The 17,212-nt window shown below is 37.4% G+C and overlaps 1 protein-coding gene across 1 annotated transcript in view; it reads left to right on the top strand.

Annotated features, from left to right (window-relative positions):
* The window catches only part of PREX2 (phosphatidylinositol-3,4,5-trisphosphate dependent Rac exchange factor 2), a 163,744-nt gene that overhangs the window by 44,139 nt on the left and 102,393 nt on the right, over window positions 1-17,212 (top strand). The window contains exons 5-9 of the mRNA XM_088529745.1: window positions 1,185-1,289; window positions 3,760-3,861; window positions 5,578-5,739; window positions 15,221-15,354; window positions 16,556-16,659. Of these exons, the coding sequence (XP_088385871.1) occupies window positions 1,185-1,289; window positions 3,760-3,861; window positions 5,578-5,739; window positions 15,221-15,354; window positions 16,556-16,659 (607 nt within the window). The remainder of the gene's footprint in view (window positions 1-1,184; window positions 1,290-3,759; window positions 3,862-5,577; window positions 5,740-15,220; window positions 15,355-16,555; window positions 16,660-17,212) is intronic.

The following is a 17,212-nucleotide window of genomic DNA, read 5'->3' as shown; positions in this document are numbered from 1 at the left end:
ATTTTTTATTACAGCCTTATTTTTTACTTGTTTTTCTCCTTTCTGGTTGTTTTTATTAATCACTGACCTGGTGGTGAGTGCACAGTCATGAGGACAAATTATGACTTGATTGCATAATTTAGAGTAACTTTAAGGTCATTTCTTGTTTACTGTTATTGCCAAAAAAAAAAAAAAAAAAAAAAAAAAAGCAGGGGCAGGTAGAGCAATGCTGAGTCCTGTAGCAGTGTGCCCTTGGGATGGACGGGGCTGTGGCACCCGCAGGGGCCAAGGGCTGCATCTTTCACCAGAGCCTGTTTCAGTGAATGTCCCTGCTGGACAATACGCTCTGGAAGTGCATTTCAGCCAAGGCTGTGGGAAGATGAGGGAAGCTTTCTGATGCCAGCACGTGAGCTGGTAGAACTAAGAAAGGATGAGTTTTAGACAGGGGCAATAATCATAGACTTGATCCTGCACAAAAAAGTGTGTGGAATATTTAGCAATTAATTGTGTTGGTTGGGTAAAATGCCTCTGCAGTTCTTGACTGTGAAGATTTTACTACTTATGCCTCCAGTATGTGTGCATGTCCTGTAGCAGTTATTTTCTAGCAGCATTAGTTTTCCTGTTTCCAAACCTCTGCAAAATGAGAACCAAGTAGTTTATTTTCCATTAGGAGCCTAAGAAGTCTGGGTTTCATTTTTCTGTGTGCTTAGCGTATCGTTTGTTTGCTAAGTCTGTCTTTATGCATTGAGGGGAGAAAATTGTTAATGTTTAGTGCGAAAGATTTACAGAATTGGACTGACAGTTTTTTGACTCTGCAGAAATATGGATCACATTCGGAAACATGCATGTGTGCATGCATAACAGGTAATGATGTCTGCAAATATGGAACTGGTTGCGTTTTCTTTTTTCTATTTTCTTTGTATTTTTTTTGCCCTGTGTTTTTGGGATAGTCCAGCCTCCGAATCTTTTCAACAAGTGCTCAAGTGATATTTCCAGCAACTTTACAATTCAAATTAAAAGCAGAAATAAAAACTACCAAAAAAAAAGAAAAAAAAAACCCAAAATAATAAACGTAGAGAGAGGAGCTGACCTTCCAAAATGAAGACTCTATTAGCTATTCAGCTTTCAAAAGTGTACATTCCATGTGGTGTTTATTAAAAAAAAAATCAAAATGACAAGAACAAGGTATTTCTTTGTTTCTGCAGAAAGAGAAATTCCGTATCTATGATGAATACTGCAGTAACCATGAGAAGGCACAGAAAGTTCTTCTTGACCTTAACAAAATAAGAACAGTGCGGACTTTTCTTTTGGTAAATATGTTTTGAATTGGTATTCTAACTCAGTATTATTTGACTGCGCAGTGAACTGTTAATGTTTTTTACTCCACTATGTAAGAACTAAGAGGTCACCTGCAAGTGCTTAGAGGGCAGTTTTACTTGGGGGTGATATTGCTAGTGGAAGGGGCTAAGTACATTCCATTTTCACTACCAAGTCTCGCTCTGTGCGTAAAAAAGCATGACCATGTGCCTTGATCTCGCTGGCCGAGAGACAAGGGTGTAAATTCAGCAGTGGCATTAGGAAAAAAAAAAGAAAGAAAGAAAAAATAGGATAAGATGCATGAGGAAGAGTAGGGAAAGGGTAGGGATAGGAAAGACTGTCCTTTTTTTTCTGGTCAGAACTTCTGAGAAGATGCCCATATTTTGATACTGTAGTTCTGATTGTGCCAAAAGGAAGAAAATGTTTTGCTAGAGGCATCCTGATCTTAGACGCTGGCATAATCTGAGGTCAAAGAAGCAGCTACACAGTTGGTCTTTCACTTTACAAGCTTACTAAGAAGTATGACAGTCCTCATGATTTTTCCACAACAGAAACAGTTTCTCAATATGGAGTTTCTCAGTAGTTAACTCTAATTGCAAAAAGATAAAAATCAATAGAGACTGTTTTTTGTCTTTTCCTTTGTGGCATCCTGTGATAACAAAGTCAGTTTTGAAATATATGGCATATTGTACTAAAACTTAAATGTCTGAGGTGCTCTCAAATATTAAACATGAGAATGCTCAACTCAAATGCGATTGAAGTATTTTGGAACTAGGAGTGGACTTAAGCAAAAGACACTACGAGCAATGCACCAACGGCAGGGCCAGATTTAGTATGAAGGGAGGAATGCTGTTTACAAAGATTAAAAAAAGCAAAATATTCCTGAGAAAAGCTGAAAAGAGCTTATTTTGTGGGAGGCGTGTACAGTTACAGCAGTTCATGATGTATCAGTGTAGCGCACTCCTGGGCACATGCAGAGGGGTTCCGCATCTGCCTTGGGTTCCTGACAGATAAGTTGCAGCAGTCTAAACTAGAGAACAGATCAGACCATTCAACTTGAAAGTAAAATTGAAGTTTCGTAGACAGACAGAACAGTTTAGTTTATTCAAGAGTTGTGATTATCTATGAAGTTGAAGCCAGGCCTTAAAACTCCTACACATAAACCTATAGTTTACCTTGCCATTATTTTATCGGCCAGTCCCTTTCAATAAACCTTCTTGTGTTTGGCCGTCAAAGGGAGATCCTTTAGGGTGAAGGACCTGAAGTACTGTAAGCCTGGAGCTGATTAATCAGGAATGCAAAGCCCAGATTTATGGCTTGGCACAGAGGGCCCCATAGTAGCCCTGGTTATCGGGTGTGCGTGTTGTGAGTTACATGGTAAGGGGCACAGCTGCCTAGTTGTGCTGCTCCTCCACCATCCATCATGTGTCTGCGTCCTGATTTGTGGCCTGTGCTGACACGCTGTCTGCTGTGTTAATCTGCTTTTGTTTACTGTTCTCAGTGTAGACAACTTGAAGCTTTAGGTCATCTCATACCATCTCATACTCACTTCTCATCGCTCTATAAAATATTTTCCATCTTTACTGTAAGTCTGTATGTACTTACACTTTAATTCCAGAATTTCCAAATATTTGCTGTGATGCCTCTGTATACTTGATTATCTCAAGTAGCTCAAATTCTCTTCTCTCTCTCGGCGTTTTTTTTTTTTTTTTTTAATGTATGTGTGTTTTTCTTTTGTGTGTGCGTTTGTTTTTGTTTTGTGGATGTTTTCACCAGATATTGCATATATTCCCAGCTTCTGTGAGTGGATGTATTGTCAAAACTCATATACTCTTTAGCTCGCCACAAAGATATTTTATTCAATGCACAACCCTTTTAAATATGGACAAAAGACTTTTTGTGTGTTAGGATGGCAATGTTCAAACCTATCAAGCTATCTTTGGTGCTACCTACTGTCTCTAGTGAGGCTTTGGAACCAGCAGCATCTGCAATGATCACCCTGAGTTCTTTTTATTTTTGTTTACTGAAATGTGAAAGTATATTTTCAAATTTTCTTTATTGTCTTTTATAGTCTCTTAATCGGCCTGGATGAATAGGGTAGCCTTGGGGAAGAAAATGCCTGCATTTTTTATCTGCATTGCAGGTTCCCTGTGGTGTGTGTGGCCCTGTCTATGTGTCTGTGCTCAAGCCTGTTCTTGTGACAGTTTTGCAAACGTACCTTATAATATATAAAATAGATGCACATGTAATTTCTGTATGGATTCACCACTACCTCTGTATGGATATGTCCTTGCCTTTATTTCTGATATTTTTTAATGGCAATTGCTTTCATATAACTTTCTGTCTACTAGAGATTATCGAAAAGTAATGCATACCTCTCCTAACCCATAGAGAACTCATGGCTTGAGAAAGTGTAATTTTCTTAGAATTTTGTAGTAATTTTTGAAATTGTTTGCCCTGCAGAACTGCATGCTGCTTGGAGGACGGAAGAACACCGATGTGCCGTTGGAGGGGTATCTTGTAACTCCCATACAGAGAATATGCAAGTATCCCCTTCTTTTGAAGGTACTATGGCTTTGTTATCTAAGACCTTATACTTGCTATATAAAACTGGTTGCTAAGTGTATTTCAGAACTGCCAGAACAATCTCTTTACACAGTGAATGATCTCTTTATTAGGTATCAGACCCAGGCTTGCTCTCATTAAAGCCAGTGGCAAGTCTCTTGTCATCAATATTAAAAAGACTGAAGAGTTGGCTGGGTGAAAATTATCAGCTCCTTTCTAAATCTAATAGTAATGTTTCTTCTTCATTGTTGTAAAAGTAGCCAGCCATTTAAGGGAGTTTATTGAAACAGATTTAAGTTGGATTTGGCCATTGCCTGCTTAAATGCTTTAGATAGCAGAGTTGTTACCAACATGAGTCTTTGCTGAGTCTAAGTTAACACAGCAAACTATAAGTGGAGAAAATTTACAAAAATGATATGTAAGAAACATTTGGGAGTAACACCCAGATGCAGTATGTGGTTCTCTGCAGGTTTGCTTTTGTGTGTTTATGCTTTCCTGTCTTATCATGGCTTAAAATTTAATAATGTTAAATAGGCTGTAAACATTAGATATTCAAGCCTCAGAGTTATTAAAATTTTCTTATGTTAGGAAATTATCGAATGTTAAAAAGTATATATTTAAAACAAACATATACAGATATGAATTTATATATTGTCATTGACTAAAGAGTTGAGGAAAAAGCAAGAAGAGATTCTGCTTTAAAAGTTACTTGAAACCTGATTATTGGACATTTATAATACATATTTGAATTTAGATGTGAAACATTGCCAGCTATGAGGCATCTGCATTTCATTGCAGAATTAAAATAAACATGTTAAAGATTTTTTTTGAAAGAGGAATATAGTAATTGCAGTGAGGTTTGAGTCATCCTACAGCTCCACTTTTACAGTTCCCTTGGCCTACTTAAAATTATTTTTATATTCTATTTGTTGAATGAGGTATCTACAAACAAAACAGAGGAAGCTGACTAATGAATTACAGCAAGGATGCATTGAAATCAGTGGTAGCTAAAACAAATTTAAATACAACGTGTTGTGGCAACAGAGTTAAGGCTTTTAGCTCTGCCTCCAGAGAGGATGTATATCCAAGCGGCAGTTAGGATATGCACTGAAGGTTGTCCTTAATCAGTTCAGCTGCAAATGTGTAAATGAGTAATTAGCAGTTTGAGCTGGGAAATTGAGGGGAGCTTTATATGTATCTTAATGGATACTGGCAACTCCCTCTTCACCTTTTCTTTAAGAGTGGCTGCCATCACCAGGGATGCTAAAGCAATAAGTCACCTCGACTGTTCACTGTGCTGGTGTATTAGATTGAATAGCAGCGTGGAGTTACAGAAATGTGTTTTTTGTTCCAATTTTGACATCAGTAAATAAGTATTTGTAAGTGGAGTGGACTTTGTTGAACGATTCCATCCCATGGAGTATAAAAATAGTCAGAGCTGAGTATCAAGAAACATTTTTGTTTTTTTTTTTTTTTGCTGGAGGAGGAAAGTACCTGCAATCCTGTACTGCATTTGTATTTATTATTCTTTATTTCTTTGAGTTTTAGTGTCTTACTAGAATGCAATGCTATACTGCTTTTCCACCTAATGAAATGGAAGTCTGTTTATTCTCAGGTGTTTTATCCCAGTCAACTTAAGCCTCCTGTGATGCATGCTTAGAGATTGAAGACATATATACATATATATATATATATATATAATTTTATGTCTAACAGGAGTTACTGAAGCGAACTCCAAGGAAGCACAGTGACTATGCAGCATTAATGGAAGCCCTCCAAGCCATGAAAGCTGTCTGCTCCAACATAAATGAGGCCAAGAGACAAATGGAAAAATTGGAGTTTTTAGAAGAATGGCAGTCACATGTTGAAGGATGGGAGGTAACACAAAATGCATTGTTCTGTTCGTTGAGGAGGTGGCAATATAATTTTACAAGTACGAAGATTTCCACAGGCTTGTATTACGCTGCTTTTGTGATTCTGAGGTACTGGGACCTCCTGAATCTTTCTGTGAAATCACAGCTTTTGTTCAAGATCTGTTGTCCGTTCCTGAGCACTGCTAGATAGAATAGAGGACTTCCAGGAAACAGCAAATATTTAGTGTTTGACTTGTTCTAAAGTGATGTAAATCTCCAAAACTGTGCCCCCAAATCCCATCCTAATCTTGGCTGTGGAGAGGCAGGGACAGCTGATATTGATAGATAATGAGTTTTTTGTTTTGTCAAAGATGTAGTGTCTGGAAAAGGCGCAAAGAAAAATGTATTTGGTTGAACATATTCTGCTATGCTTTAGACCTAATGTTTCTACTGCTTAGAGAGATTGCCTTCATACAATGGGAAGAGAGGAAAAGGTCAGGGAATTTGGTTAGAATCAGAGAGCCTTGAGATGAACCTGCCTGAACTTCATCTCACAGAGTTCTCCCCAAAGACTGAAGACTTTGCAAAATAGAATATTGACTAGAATAATCAATTAGGTATGCACAGTAATGGGTTATAATAACGGACATCAAAAATAGCATTTTCTCTACCCCCTGTTTCTGAGGCAGTGGGTCTCTGACTTGAGGCAGTTCTTTCTTAGTGGCCAAGGTTTTGATGCAGTCTTCTGGTCCCCCTGCAAGTTTCCTTTTCTGTTTCCCTGTACTGTCTCCTTGTGCTGTTAGTTCCCAATTTATGTGCTGTTTTTTGAACCTGCTATGCCTCAACGGAGCCTGTACGTTCCAGCAAAGGGTTGTCTCCCCTCTGCCTTCCAGAAGGGCTCAGCTAGAACACGTTGCTGTCTTAAGGGAGCATAAAAATTGTTCTGAGTAAAGTACCCTCCATGACACTGTAGAATTGTTTCCTATTTGACTCCAGTTTAAGTTTTCTCATCTGCAAACTTGTGCAAATTTTGGTTTATTGTAAATTGAGCGGTATTGGGAGATTTGATTCATTTTTCCATGGATTAAGCAGTTTTACTTTAGTCAAAATCCTTCTTGTTTCTTGAGTATGCTATGATGAGATTTGAAATGCATTATTTAGGGCATTTTCTTTTATAATGCAGCTGCACTTTAAAAAACTAACTCATCCATTTCTCTAACTGGGTAGGTACAACGTAGAGCAGGGGAAAACCTCTTGTGCCAGAGATCTGAGCACAGTAGTTTTCATATTTCTTTGCTATAGTACAGATACAACATGTTCATGGTGTGCCAAACCTGCGTGAATTGCCAAAAAATACACACTGGCTTGAAAGAAGGCATCTTTGTATATACAGGCTTTATAGATGCTGTTCTGTATTCAGACAAATCTGTCTGCATTTTGGTGTAATCCCATATCTTCAAAGAAAAAAAAAAAGGAGGGGGGAGAAAAAAAAAGGGAGGGGGAAAAAAAGGCTAAGACAAATAATGTCATAGAGCGTGTACTTGTGCTATGATATTGTTTGCAGGATTTTGGAAAAGGAATGACTACTTAGATAAAGTAAAGCTCTACATGTTATAATTGAGAGTTCTAGTTGACCTTTCCACAGGAAGAAAATATCTTGAGTGACTTGTTTTTACCTAATCTAAACACTTTTTTTCTCCCTTGTAGTTAGCTCGAGCTTGCTGTCATCAGCTATGACTCGGACAGATTAGCACATGTAAACATAGAAGTGCATTAGGCATGCATGTGCAACAGCTTCGTGGTAGAAGCACCAGCAACACTTATGTTACAAATCTTTCATGGCAAGAGAAACTTGCTAAATCCTTATTACCTATTGCTGACTTTATTCTTTCTATTATTTTTTCAATAAACTTGTCTACTTCTATATTGATTGCCATTCTTATATGTTCTTTCAGCATCTTGAATTTTAGAGATATTTCCCAAATGCATTTGAAGTGTTTTGGCATTCCTTCTACCTTGTGCATAATAGAAAGAACACAGGAATTTGATACAAGTTTTTCATAATTATTTTAATGCACACCCTTACAGTCTCTTGCATAGTTGGTTAATTGAAACTTCACCACAAATAAAGTCAAGTTGGTTTAAAAATTTTGAAACTCTTATTGAAATCTTTTAATTTTTTTTTTTTTTTGCTAACAGTAGCATAGCTGTTAATTAGAAATTTGAGCAACTCGGGAACCTAATTAAAGAACAACTTGTTTAATTAAGTTTATCATTTTCAATCAATGTTTTGTCTTGACTGCTAGTCTTTTGCTACAGTTAATGTAGCGCTATGGTTAGTGTAGCGAAGTCACACCTAACATCATAAGGAAAAGCTGCTTAAGAAATGACTGTTCTCACACCTCTGTTCCCCAAAAGGGAACCTGTTTTCCTATATTAAGTTTCTTCTGACTCTTTGTAAGACATAGAGTAATAAGTACCTTGCTGTTGAAAATATGTTAACAAGCAAAGATAACAATATGGACAGAAACATGTGAGATATATAGACCTGTTCTTTCTGTGCTCTGAATCTTCTCTGCCAACCTCAAAGCACTAATTTCTTTCCAAGACTGTCTTTTTTTCCAGATCAGCTTCGATATTATTATTCAGATCAGATCTGATATTATGGCAACTATAGGATGCCCAGTTTGACAAAATTGCCCTGATTTTAATACAATCATCCTTTTCAAACATAAAATGAGTTCAGCCCACGAGGTGGTATGAATTCCAGAGCATTCTTAAGAGCGAACAATATTTTAGAGGGTTCCCAGCAACAACAACAACATTTCTGAATGCAATATATGAGAGTGGAATTAATTAAGTAAACATCTGGTTTTCTACATAGCCTAAAAATAAAGAGGCAAAATTGTTGGAGATTTCCTAGCAGAAGGAAATGCTTAGCACATTGCTTGGCCTCAGCTAGAAGGAAAGCAAAAAAAGGCTATTTTTAGAATCTGATCAAAGCATGTCTTGAATTCCTATACATAAGTGTCATGAAATGAAGCTTGTGTTGTTATGATAAAAATACAGATTTATGGAAAAATGGAACATCTGTTTCAAGAAAGAAAATTTGGAGCATAATGACTTTCTCACTTAATTTCCTAAGAGATTAAATTTATTGGACCATGTTCAGGACTTGCGTAGGTGGCTATCTCAGCTGGTAAAATGTCTCAGCGACTGAAAGAGTCTGTCATTGGACTCTGAGTGGATGTTTCAGTGCAAGAAGAAAAATAAGACTGTTGCATTTGTTGTAAGCTGAAAACGGAACAACCCAGTTTGAGTCACAGGCCAGCGAAGTAACAATAGCGTGGGGTATTCTGTCGCATACGGGGTTTCCGTTCCACCATATCACCAAGTAGCATTTGAATAGAGATTTCTATTTTAAACTTCAGATTTTTTAGCTCTTTTCCTTGTTTTATTTCTGTTTTCGATGCATGTGTGCAAAGAATAAAGAATAACTTTATATCCTAATTTGCAATTTCTTTGCTTTATCACTGTTAAAGTGATATCCTTTGAATCAGTAAAGTCAAACCTCTGTATATGAAATTTAAAATTTGTCCAGAATATAGGTGTAAGTAGCTTTTTTTTAACAGATAAAACATTAAACACAACGAATGTTGCTTTTGAACTCATGGTAACAAAGCAATTTTTTTAATGCCAAGGATGAATAATTAATGGCTTCAGATTGAGAGTTTTTTAAATTTCAAGGAGTCTCTCTCCTCACAGTACATTTTAGAAGTATTTGTTTTGTGCTGTGGTCCCACACTTCAAGCTTTCGGCTGAACAATGGCCTGAGTGGACTGATACCCAACTGACAGCCAATGTTGTTAGGATCCAGTTTTACATACTAAAAGCCCAGAAGCTCTGAGAGCCCTATGGGCTTGTTATTTCTGTACCATCATAGAGTCCTCAGCCCCAGCCTGACCCACTGGACAGGACTACTCTACAATTAGATATTCAGAGCTTTTGATGGTTCAAAGCAGAGAAGGAGTAAGGCTAATCTGGGTTCAAAGTATAAGCCTGCTTTTAAGGTTGACTTTTTCTGACTGAATCCTTCATATGTTTTGTTGGAAGATTAGTAAAACATGTTTGTTTCTACAATACAATACTATTTTCAAGTTTACATTTCACTAAAGATTCCCCACCAGCTGTAATTGTAGGTATTTTTGATATATAGAAAAATGAATTATAACCTAGTAGTAGTAATTTTATACTTAGAATGAATAACTATGTTCTTCTCCTGAAAGCTGTGACTATAAATATACATTTTCATGAAAAGTTACATTGAAAATAGCTTTTTAAATTCAAATTACTCATATATGAAATTTCACTGATAGTTTAAATTCAAACATGTAATGTTTGTGTTACAACATCTTAGTAATACTTACCTGAACGATCTTTCAAATATGATTTTTTTGTGCCAGTCATATTTTCACCTTAAAACTTTAAATTCCTCTTCTATTTTGTTTCCCTAGCAATTATTATTTTAGCTTTGTAGGAAATTTTCTAATTTCAAAATTATGAAAATGTATACAGCGTTTTGAACTCGCATGTTGACTTTGGGCTTTTTAATCTAATTTCAGGAACAAATATAAATCTCTCGATTTATATTTGGGAATATATTCAAAAAAGGGATTTTGAAAAATTCCTTTTCAATATAATTATTTCAATTCATTTGCTGATTTTGTTGATTCATATCTGATTCATAATTTCTATTATAATTACTATTATTTTATTACTTTTCCTAAGGTTTCATAAAAGGTTGTTTTTTTTAATTAGTATTATTGATTAGTTATTCTCTTTTCAATATGGGTTTTTCCCAATATGGAATAAACTTTTCCACAGTAAGAAATCTAACTGTTTTTCATGTAGCAAAAATATTTTGACTTCCTTTTAATTAGGAAACAGGTACCAAAAAAACCAACAAAAACAACAACAAAGCCCTCTAGAAATACTTCAGGTATCACAGTTTCTGAGATCAAAATATTGTAGCTTACCAGTTGCCACATTTTAAGGCTGCACTGGAGATTGTATTTTTTCTGAAAGTAATACCTTCCATCTGTTTGAAATTTCTACATTAAAATCTATTTCTAAACTTTCTAAGACATTGAGAATGTTTCACTCTGATGAGATTTTTGTTGTTATTTAGAAGGATTAGAAGCCTAAGTCCTAACTCCTGAATTTGATTACTTGAAAGAACCCCACCCCTACAAAATTATGAGACCAGATGGACTGTATCTGAAGGCATGTTCTGGAGAAGATATCCTCTATCATCTTTGAAAGGTCCCTGACATCAGGGTTGGTCCCTGGTGGTCAGAGAGAGGCAAATGTTTCGCCTATCTTCAAAGAAAGGCCAAACAGACAATCATGGAAAATGCAGACCTGTCAGATGCTTTTGGTCCCTGGGAAAATTGCGAGGGAATTCTTGGACCACATTTCTGGACAGATGATTGGGAACTGTCAGCATGGATTTACCAAGGACAAATCATGCCCAACCAACCTGATCACCTTCTTTGATTAAATGACTTGTTGCCTTGTGGGCAAGGAGAGCCTTTAGGAAGGCTTTCAACACAGTCTCCTGAGTGTTCTTGAATCCAAGCTGGGGTATTGCAGTCTAGGTGGATGATCAGATTCAGAGGGTAGTGGTAATTGGTTAATGGTGAATGGGCAACTCTATCTAGTTGCTTGTGGCCAGTATACTACCTTGGGGGAGTCTCTTTTGGGACTTGCCCTGTTTAGCATCCTAATCAATGACCTGGAGGAGGCAATGGAGTCACCTTGCATCACTGTTGTCAGCTTTGCAGGCGGCAAATTATGGTGGGGGAGGAGAAGGAGGGCAGTCAATGCACTCAAAAGCATGGTCAGCACTCAGAGAGACCTAGACAAACTGGAGGAATAGTCTGACAGGAACATTACGAATCTCAGCAAGGCAAATGCCAAGTCCTGCACCTGGGAAGGAAGAATCTCTGGCTCCGGTGCAGGCTGGGGATGTACTGGCTGGGTCTCCATGCCTCAGCAGTGTGTCCTATCAGCCAAGAGGACTGTAAACCAACATAGCGAGCAGAATGAGGGAAATTATTATTCCTCTTTGCTCAGCACTCATCTAGAGTACTGCATTCAGTTTTGGGGCCCTAATACACAAAAGATGATCAAGTGAAGTTCTGCAGTTACCACTAAGATGGTTAGCTGAGCACATGCGCTGTGTGGAGGGACCTGGACTTATTCAGCCTGGAAAGGATCATCTGGAGAAGCTTTGGGAGTGCCCTGCCATTACAGGGAAGGAGATCATCATGAAGATGAAGCCAGACTCTTCACAGTGGTATGTGATAGGAGGACAAGGGACAACAGCAATAATTTGAAATGAGAAATTCCAATTGAATATGAGGAAGACTTATTTTCACCCTGAGATTAGTCAAGCCGTGGAACAGGCAGTCCAAAGAGCTGTGCAGTTCTGTGTCCTTGAAGATTTTTGAGCTCCAGCTGGGTAAAACTCTGGACAGTACGTTCTGAACTCATAGTTGACTCTCTGATCAGGAGGCCTCAGGACGTCTTGACATCCCTTCCAGTTGGGATTTTTCCACAGCTCAGTGTCTCCCGAGTACCTCTGAATTTCTCACTCTTTGCTTTGGTGCATCACTTGACACATAGCATAGGCATGGTAACCTTCAGCTGTGCATAAGCAGTTAACCTGATTTGTTCCAAAAACATCACCTGTGTGCATGCGTAGTTCAGCTTTACCTGCACAGTGTGTGCGCTCACACTTCATGAGAAAGGATGATCTGTTATTTGTTAACCAAGCCCAGAACTTCTCTTCCATCACAGCGACCATGCAGAGCTAGATAAATGAATTACCTTAGTGGGCTGGACATATAAGCTGTAGCTTGGGTGTGCCTGCTGTAAACCCTTGTGGAGGTTCAAGGTGTAGATACCTCCTTCAAGAAGATATTATTGCAATAGTTGTTCCTCCTTTGAATGCTATGAGGAGAATGCTTATACTTTTTCTGCTTTATACTTGTTGGGGATGTTTTTTTGTGTTTAAGGCATGTGGTGGAGGGGCCTGCTAACCCCCGGTGTAGAGGAGGCAGCAGTACTGCCACCTCATTTGCTCCCTCTCTTATCCTTTCCAATTCCATGCCCACATAAATTCTAGAAACAGACTGGTCCTAATAGTGCTAAAGAACTTAACAACAACAACTGCATTGGCTGAGTTATAGAGGGCACTGAGCTGAGTTTTGGTCCTGTTGTATCATTGCCTTGGGCATACACACGGCAGGCATAGTAATAAAAATCACTGACCTGCAGCCAAAGCACTATGGATTGTGATCTTCTCAAAGGCTGTATGACAAGTGCAGTTAACACTGTTCAGCATTTGGATGGGAGAACTCCCAGGGAAATAAAATATCTGTAGAACATTTTTATCTAGCAGTTTATGTTAGAAAAGGAGAAAAGTAAAAATGAAAGTAAGAAAGTAATAGCAAAGTGTAATGCCATACAGGTAATACTGATCTACTACAGCCTTTGATTTCAACCAAAAATGGGCCAAATCTTGAGAATTTAGGTAACTATCCATTTAACATATGTTTATGATATGATTTTCTCACAGTGGTGAACCTTACCAAAACTGTTGGAAGTGAGGTTATGTTTCTCTAACTGAAGTTTTTCAATAGAATTGAAAAACCTGTTTTTGTGAAAATCCTTTTGTGAAAAAATTCATCCTTTTGCAAAAAGCTGAAACTGTCATATGTGGTTTTGAAGCTTTAAGCTGAAAATTTTGCTTCCTTACAAAAGTTCTTGTTTTCTGGCAAAGCTATATTTTTCTGAAAAGAAAAAAACTTTGAAAATCTAGCCTTTTAAAATGCAAATAACGAGCCAGTACTATTCCAATAACTTTCAAAAGCAGCCTAGGGAATTGGTTACTCTTAATATGCAGATGCAATGAAATAGAATGGAAGGAAATGACTTGCTGTTCTGTGATTATGCTCAGCAAGTATTGAATACAACCATAACTGAATGTGTAATTTATATTAGTGACTGTACTTCCATGCTTGCCTTCAAATGAAACTATAAAATTAGTATGCCAACTTCTGTCACTTATTCTTTCCTAGGAAGGGAAGGTATGGTCAAGCTACTATAGATGATGTTCATTTTTGGCTCATTTCATCATAAATGGAAAGGCAGTGGTTAATTAATAGTAACATCTCAGTGGTTTTATTTAGAAGCCTGAATTCTGTTCCACTGTTAGAGCCATGCAACCTATGTTATCATGTCTGTAAACAGAATGCTTCCTCCTTAAAACAGACCGTGAGTTATTGCTCAGTATTCAGGGCTGTGATTTACAAAAGACAAACAGTAAAAGGAAGAGCTGAAAGTAGAAGCCATGATTATTTCCTGGCTCTTAATTGGGTGCATTTTTCTTTGAGTGAGTATGGTTAGGTCAAGAAGAAAATGTAACTATGGCTATTGCAAACATAAGTCATTCAGAGTGCATGTGGACGAAAAGAAAGTCATGCCCAGCTTTTTCAGGTTTTCCTGGTGTGGAAATGTGGATGTCTTGATGCATATAGCAAGTGGACAGGAGCTCTGTCCCATGAGAGCATGTGGACGTTTCCATGAAATACAAGGCAAAGGGGCAGAGATTCTCAGAAAGCAAAATTCCCCTCTGAATTCCGGGCAGGCTTCCTTGAGAGGTTAATTTCTCTTTGTAAGGCTGGGACTTTGTTACAAGAATACTTGCAGAAAAAATGCTATCCTTTGTTAGTGTTGATTCTTTTTCAAGAACTCTTTTGGAAGTGCTGCCTTGTTTTCACACAAAAGAATGATCTACCTGAAGCAAAAAATGAAAACATGGGAAATTTTGCCCCCGAACGGCTAACACTTGGCAAAATTCTCATGGTTTCAGAATATATTAAAAGGAAGTATGCCAGGAAATCAGCATAAGCTTCGTCTGAATTTTAAATCTTTCTGTTTTTTGTTTTAATTTTATGTTTAGTTTTATTTGGTGTAGAAGCACGTATATTTAGTGATTTTGAAGTTCCAGGTTACTTCAGCTTCCAAATTCATTGGAATTCAGGCCTAAATGTTTTTAATGCCTTTATTTCCTATGCTTCTGACTAAATAGTAATGCTACTGAGGATAAGAGTTAAATTTTATCAAGCTGACCTGACCTTTTAGAAGATATCTTGTGCACAGGTGTGCGTGCTGTATTTGGAAACCTTCGTGATTAAAATCAATTCACTCAAAAAGCCCTCCTCCTCCCAGCTCATGATAATGTGAGATGAATATAAAGCTGGTATTAAGAATTGTTAAGTAAACATTAAAAATTATTATTTAATCACAATGTAAATTACTATGGCTTTTCTTCTTGACGTTTTCAGTGTATTGTTACAGTTCAAAGAAACTGTATTCGTATAACTGCAGAATGTTTCTGTTCACACAGAATAAAAAAATCTCTTTCTAATTGATTTTAGGGGTCCAACATCACAGATACTTGCACAGAAATGCTGAGAAGTGGACTTCTTCTGAAAATTTCAGCAGGAAATATCCAAGAGCGGATATTTTTTCTTTTTGATAACCTTTTGGTTTACTGCAAAAAAAAGCACAGGTAAATGATTAATACATACTTTGAAAAATGATTTTCATTTTTCTCACAGTAGGGCTGATGTTTTGTATGCTTTTTATAAGAATATTGAAATGCCACTGAAGTGATTTTTGTGGTTAATTGCAATACAAACCTCAGCATTTTTAGACTGACACACAGAGAAAGGTCTATTGAATTCAAACTTTGTAAAATTTTGTTAGGTACAGAGAAATCCAATAATGATTTAGAGGTAAATGAAGGGAAACTCCACCATCTACCTCAGTGTCTTCATCTGCTGAAAGTTTTGCTTATAAATCCAGCTTCTCCTCACCACCATGTGAGTCTGATTGGTGAGGGTGATATAAAGCTTTCAAGAGTAGTTCTAAATTTGATAGCCAACTTTCAGCCCATTTTTCCAAATGTCTTTTATAAATATTTTGGATTGGCTGTGGCCTCCAGGTGAGCGGTGTGTTTGTTTGCATGTGCAGCAGCCATTTGTTTTGGTCACTGCTCTGGCTGGGCCACTGTCATGACTGTTAAAGGATGAATCTTGGCCCCTCTGCTTTTGAAGGCCTTACATGACAGGATGCTTGTGCATAAAGAAGTGCAATGTTAAGAACAGGCAGCTCATATGAGGGAGGGTAGTTGGGCATGCAATTCAGTAGCACCATCAAGTTGAAGAAAGACAGGCTGCCACAGTGCCGTATTGATTTTTATTCCTCCCTGTGTCCGGGAAGAAGTGGGAGCTACTTGTCCTCTCCTTGCTTCCTGTTCTGGGTGAGGGGAAGGAGGTGTGTGGGTTGGAAAACAGAGAGATATGAGCTCCTGTGCACGTATACTGCAGTCTAGGCGTTATGTGTATCTAAATATAACCAGTCGACAGAAATCTGTGCGTAAAATGTATTGACCTAAGGGAGTATTTTGTAACTGATGTTTTAAAGTTTATTGACAAGTCTTTTGAGTTGACATATTGGCTTAATTTTGTCAGGATGGCCTCTCTCTCTTTTTTTCTAGTCCTTGAAAGCTTTTTGAAAGGTATTACAAGTCTGTGTTAGCAAAATTGTAATTAATCTGTGATATTGTAACCTAGTTTTACCACAGTCTATACGGTGGCCGTGTAAATGGTCTGTGGTTCTTATAGTGATCTTTGAATCCTATGTGAACAGGAAGCACTGCAGAAACATAGCCCAAGATGGTGACAGTCATCTGCTCTTTCTTTTATCAGGCGATTGAAGAACAGCAAGGCATCTACAGATGGCCATCGTTACCTTTTTCGGGGCAGGATAAACACAGAAGTGATGGAAGTTGAGAATGTGGATGATGGAACAGGTAAGTATATTTGTGCTGCTCATTTACAGAGCAGTCTTCCAAGGTGCTGAAATCGAATGCAAACAGCTTATGAATTCATGGAGAATGAAGACAACGCTGTGTATTTAGAAGGAAAGAATAAGCTGTCACTTTAAAAGAGCTCTTTTATCTCATCAACACTTTGTTATAGTGACACATCTTTGCTTTCATACACCATTAGCTGGGCAGTCACTGATGACTATTTTACACTAATACAATGGGTGACATTTATTGCTCAAAAGAAACTGTGTATTTAACTTCACTTTTAACGTTCAAGGTCTCCTAGATAGGTAATCCTTAGATGTGTGAAGCATTTGTAATAGAGAAGGCAAAAGTTACCTTTTTATTTATTTAAATATTTATTTTGGAATCAATCATTATAAATGCTGGAATTGTAAAATAGGAGTTTAAGAAAAAAAATGTTTATTTTAAGTGCCTCCAGAGATATAATTCATATGATTGCTTGAAACTTCCTTGACATGCTTTAGAAAAGTGAATTTCCTAAATACCTCTGTAAATATCAATTTGAATTTGA

The sequence above is a fragment of the Tinamus guttatus genome, unplaced genomic scaffold (assembly GCF_059628265.1).
Source record: "Tinamus guttatus ecotype Peru unplaced genomic scaffold, ASM5962826v1 Tinamus_guttatus_pri_ptg000343l, whole genome shotgun sequence".
Classification (NCBI taxonomy): domain Eukaryota; kingdom Metazoa; phylum Chordata; class Aves; order Tinamiformes; family Tinamidae; genus Tinamus; species Tinamus guttatus.
The sequence above is the reverse complement of the archived record's forward strand: the minus strand, read 5'-3'. Positions and strand labels throughout refer to the sequence as shown.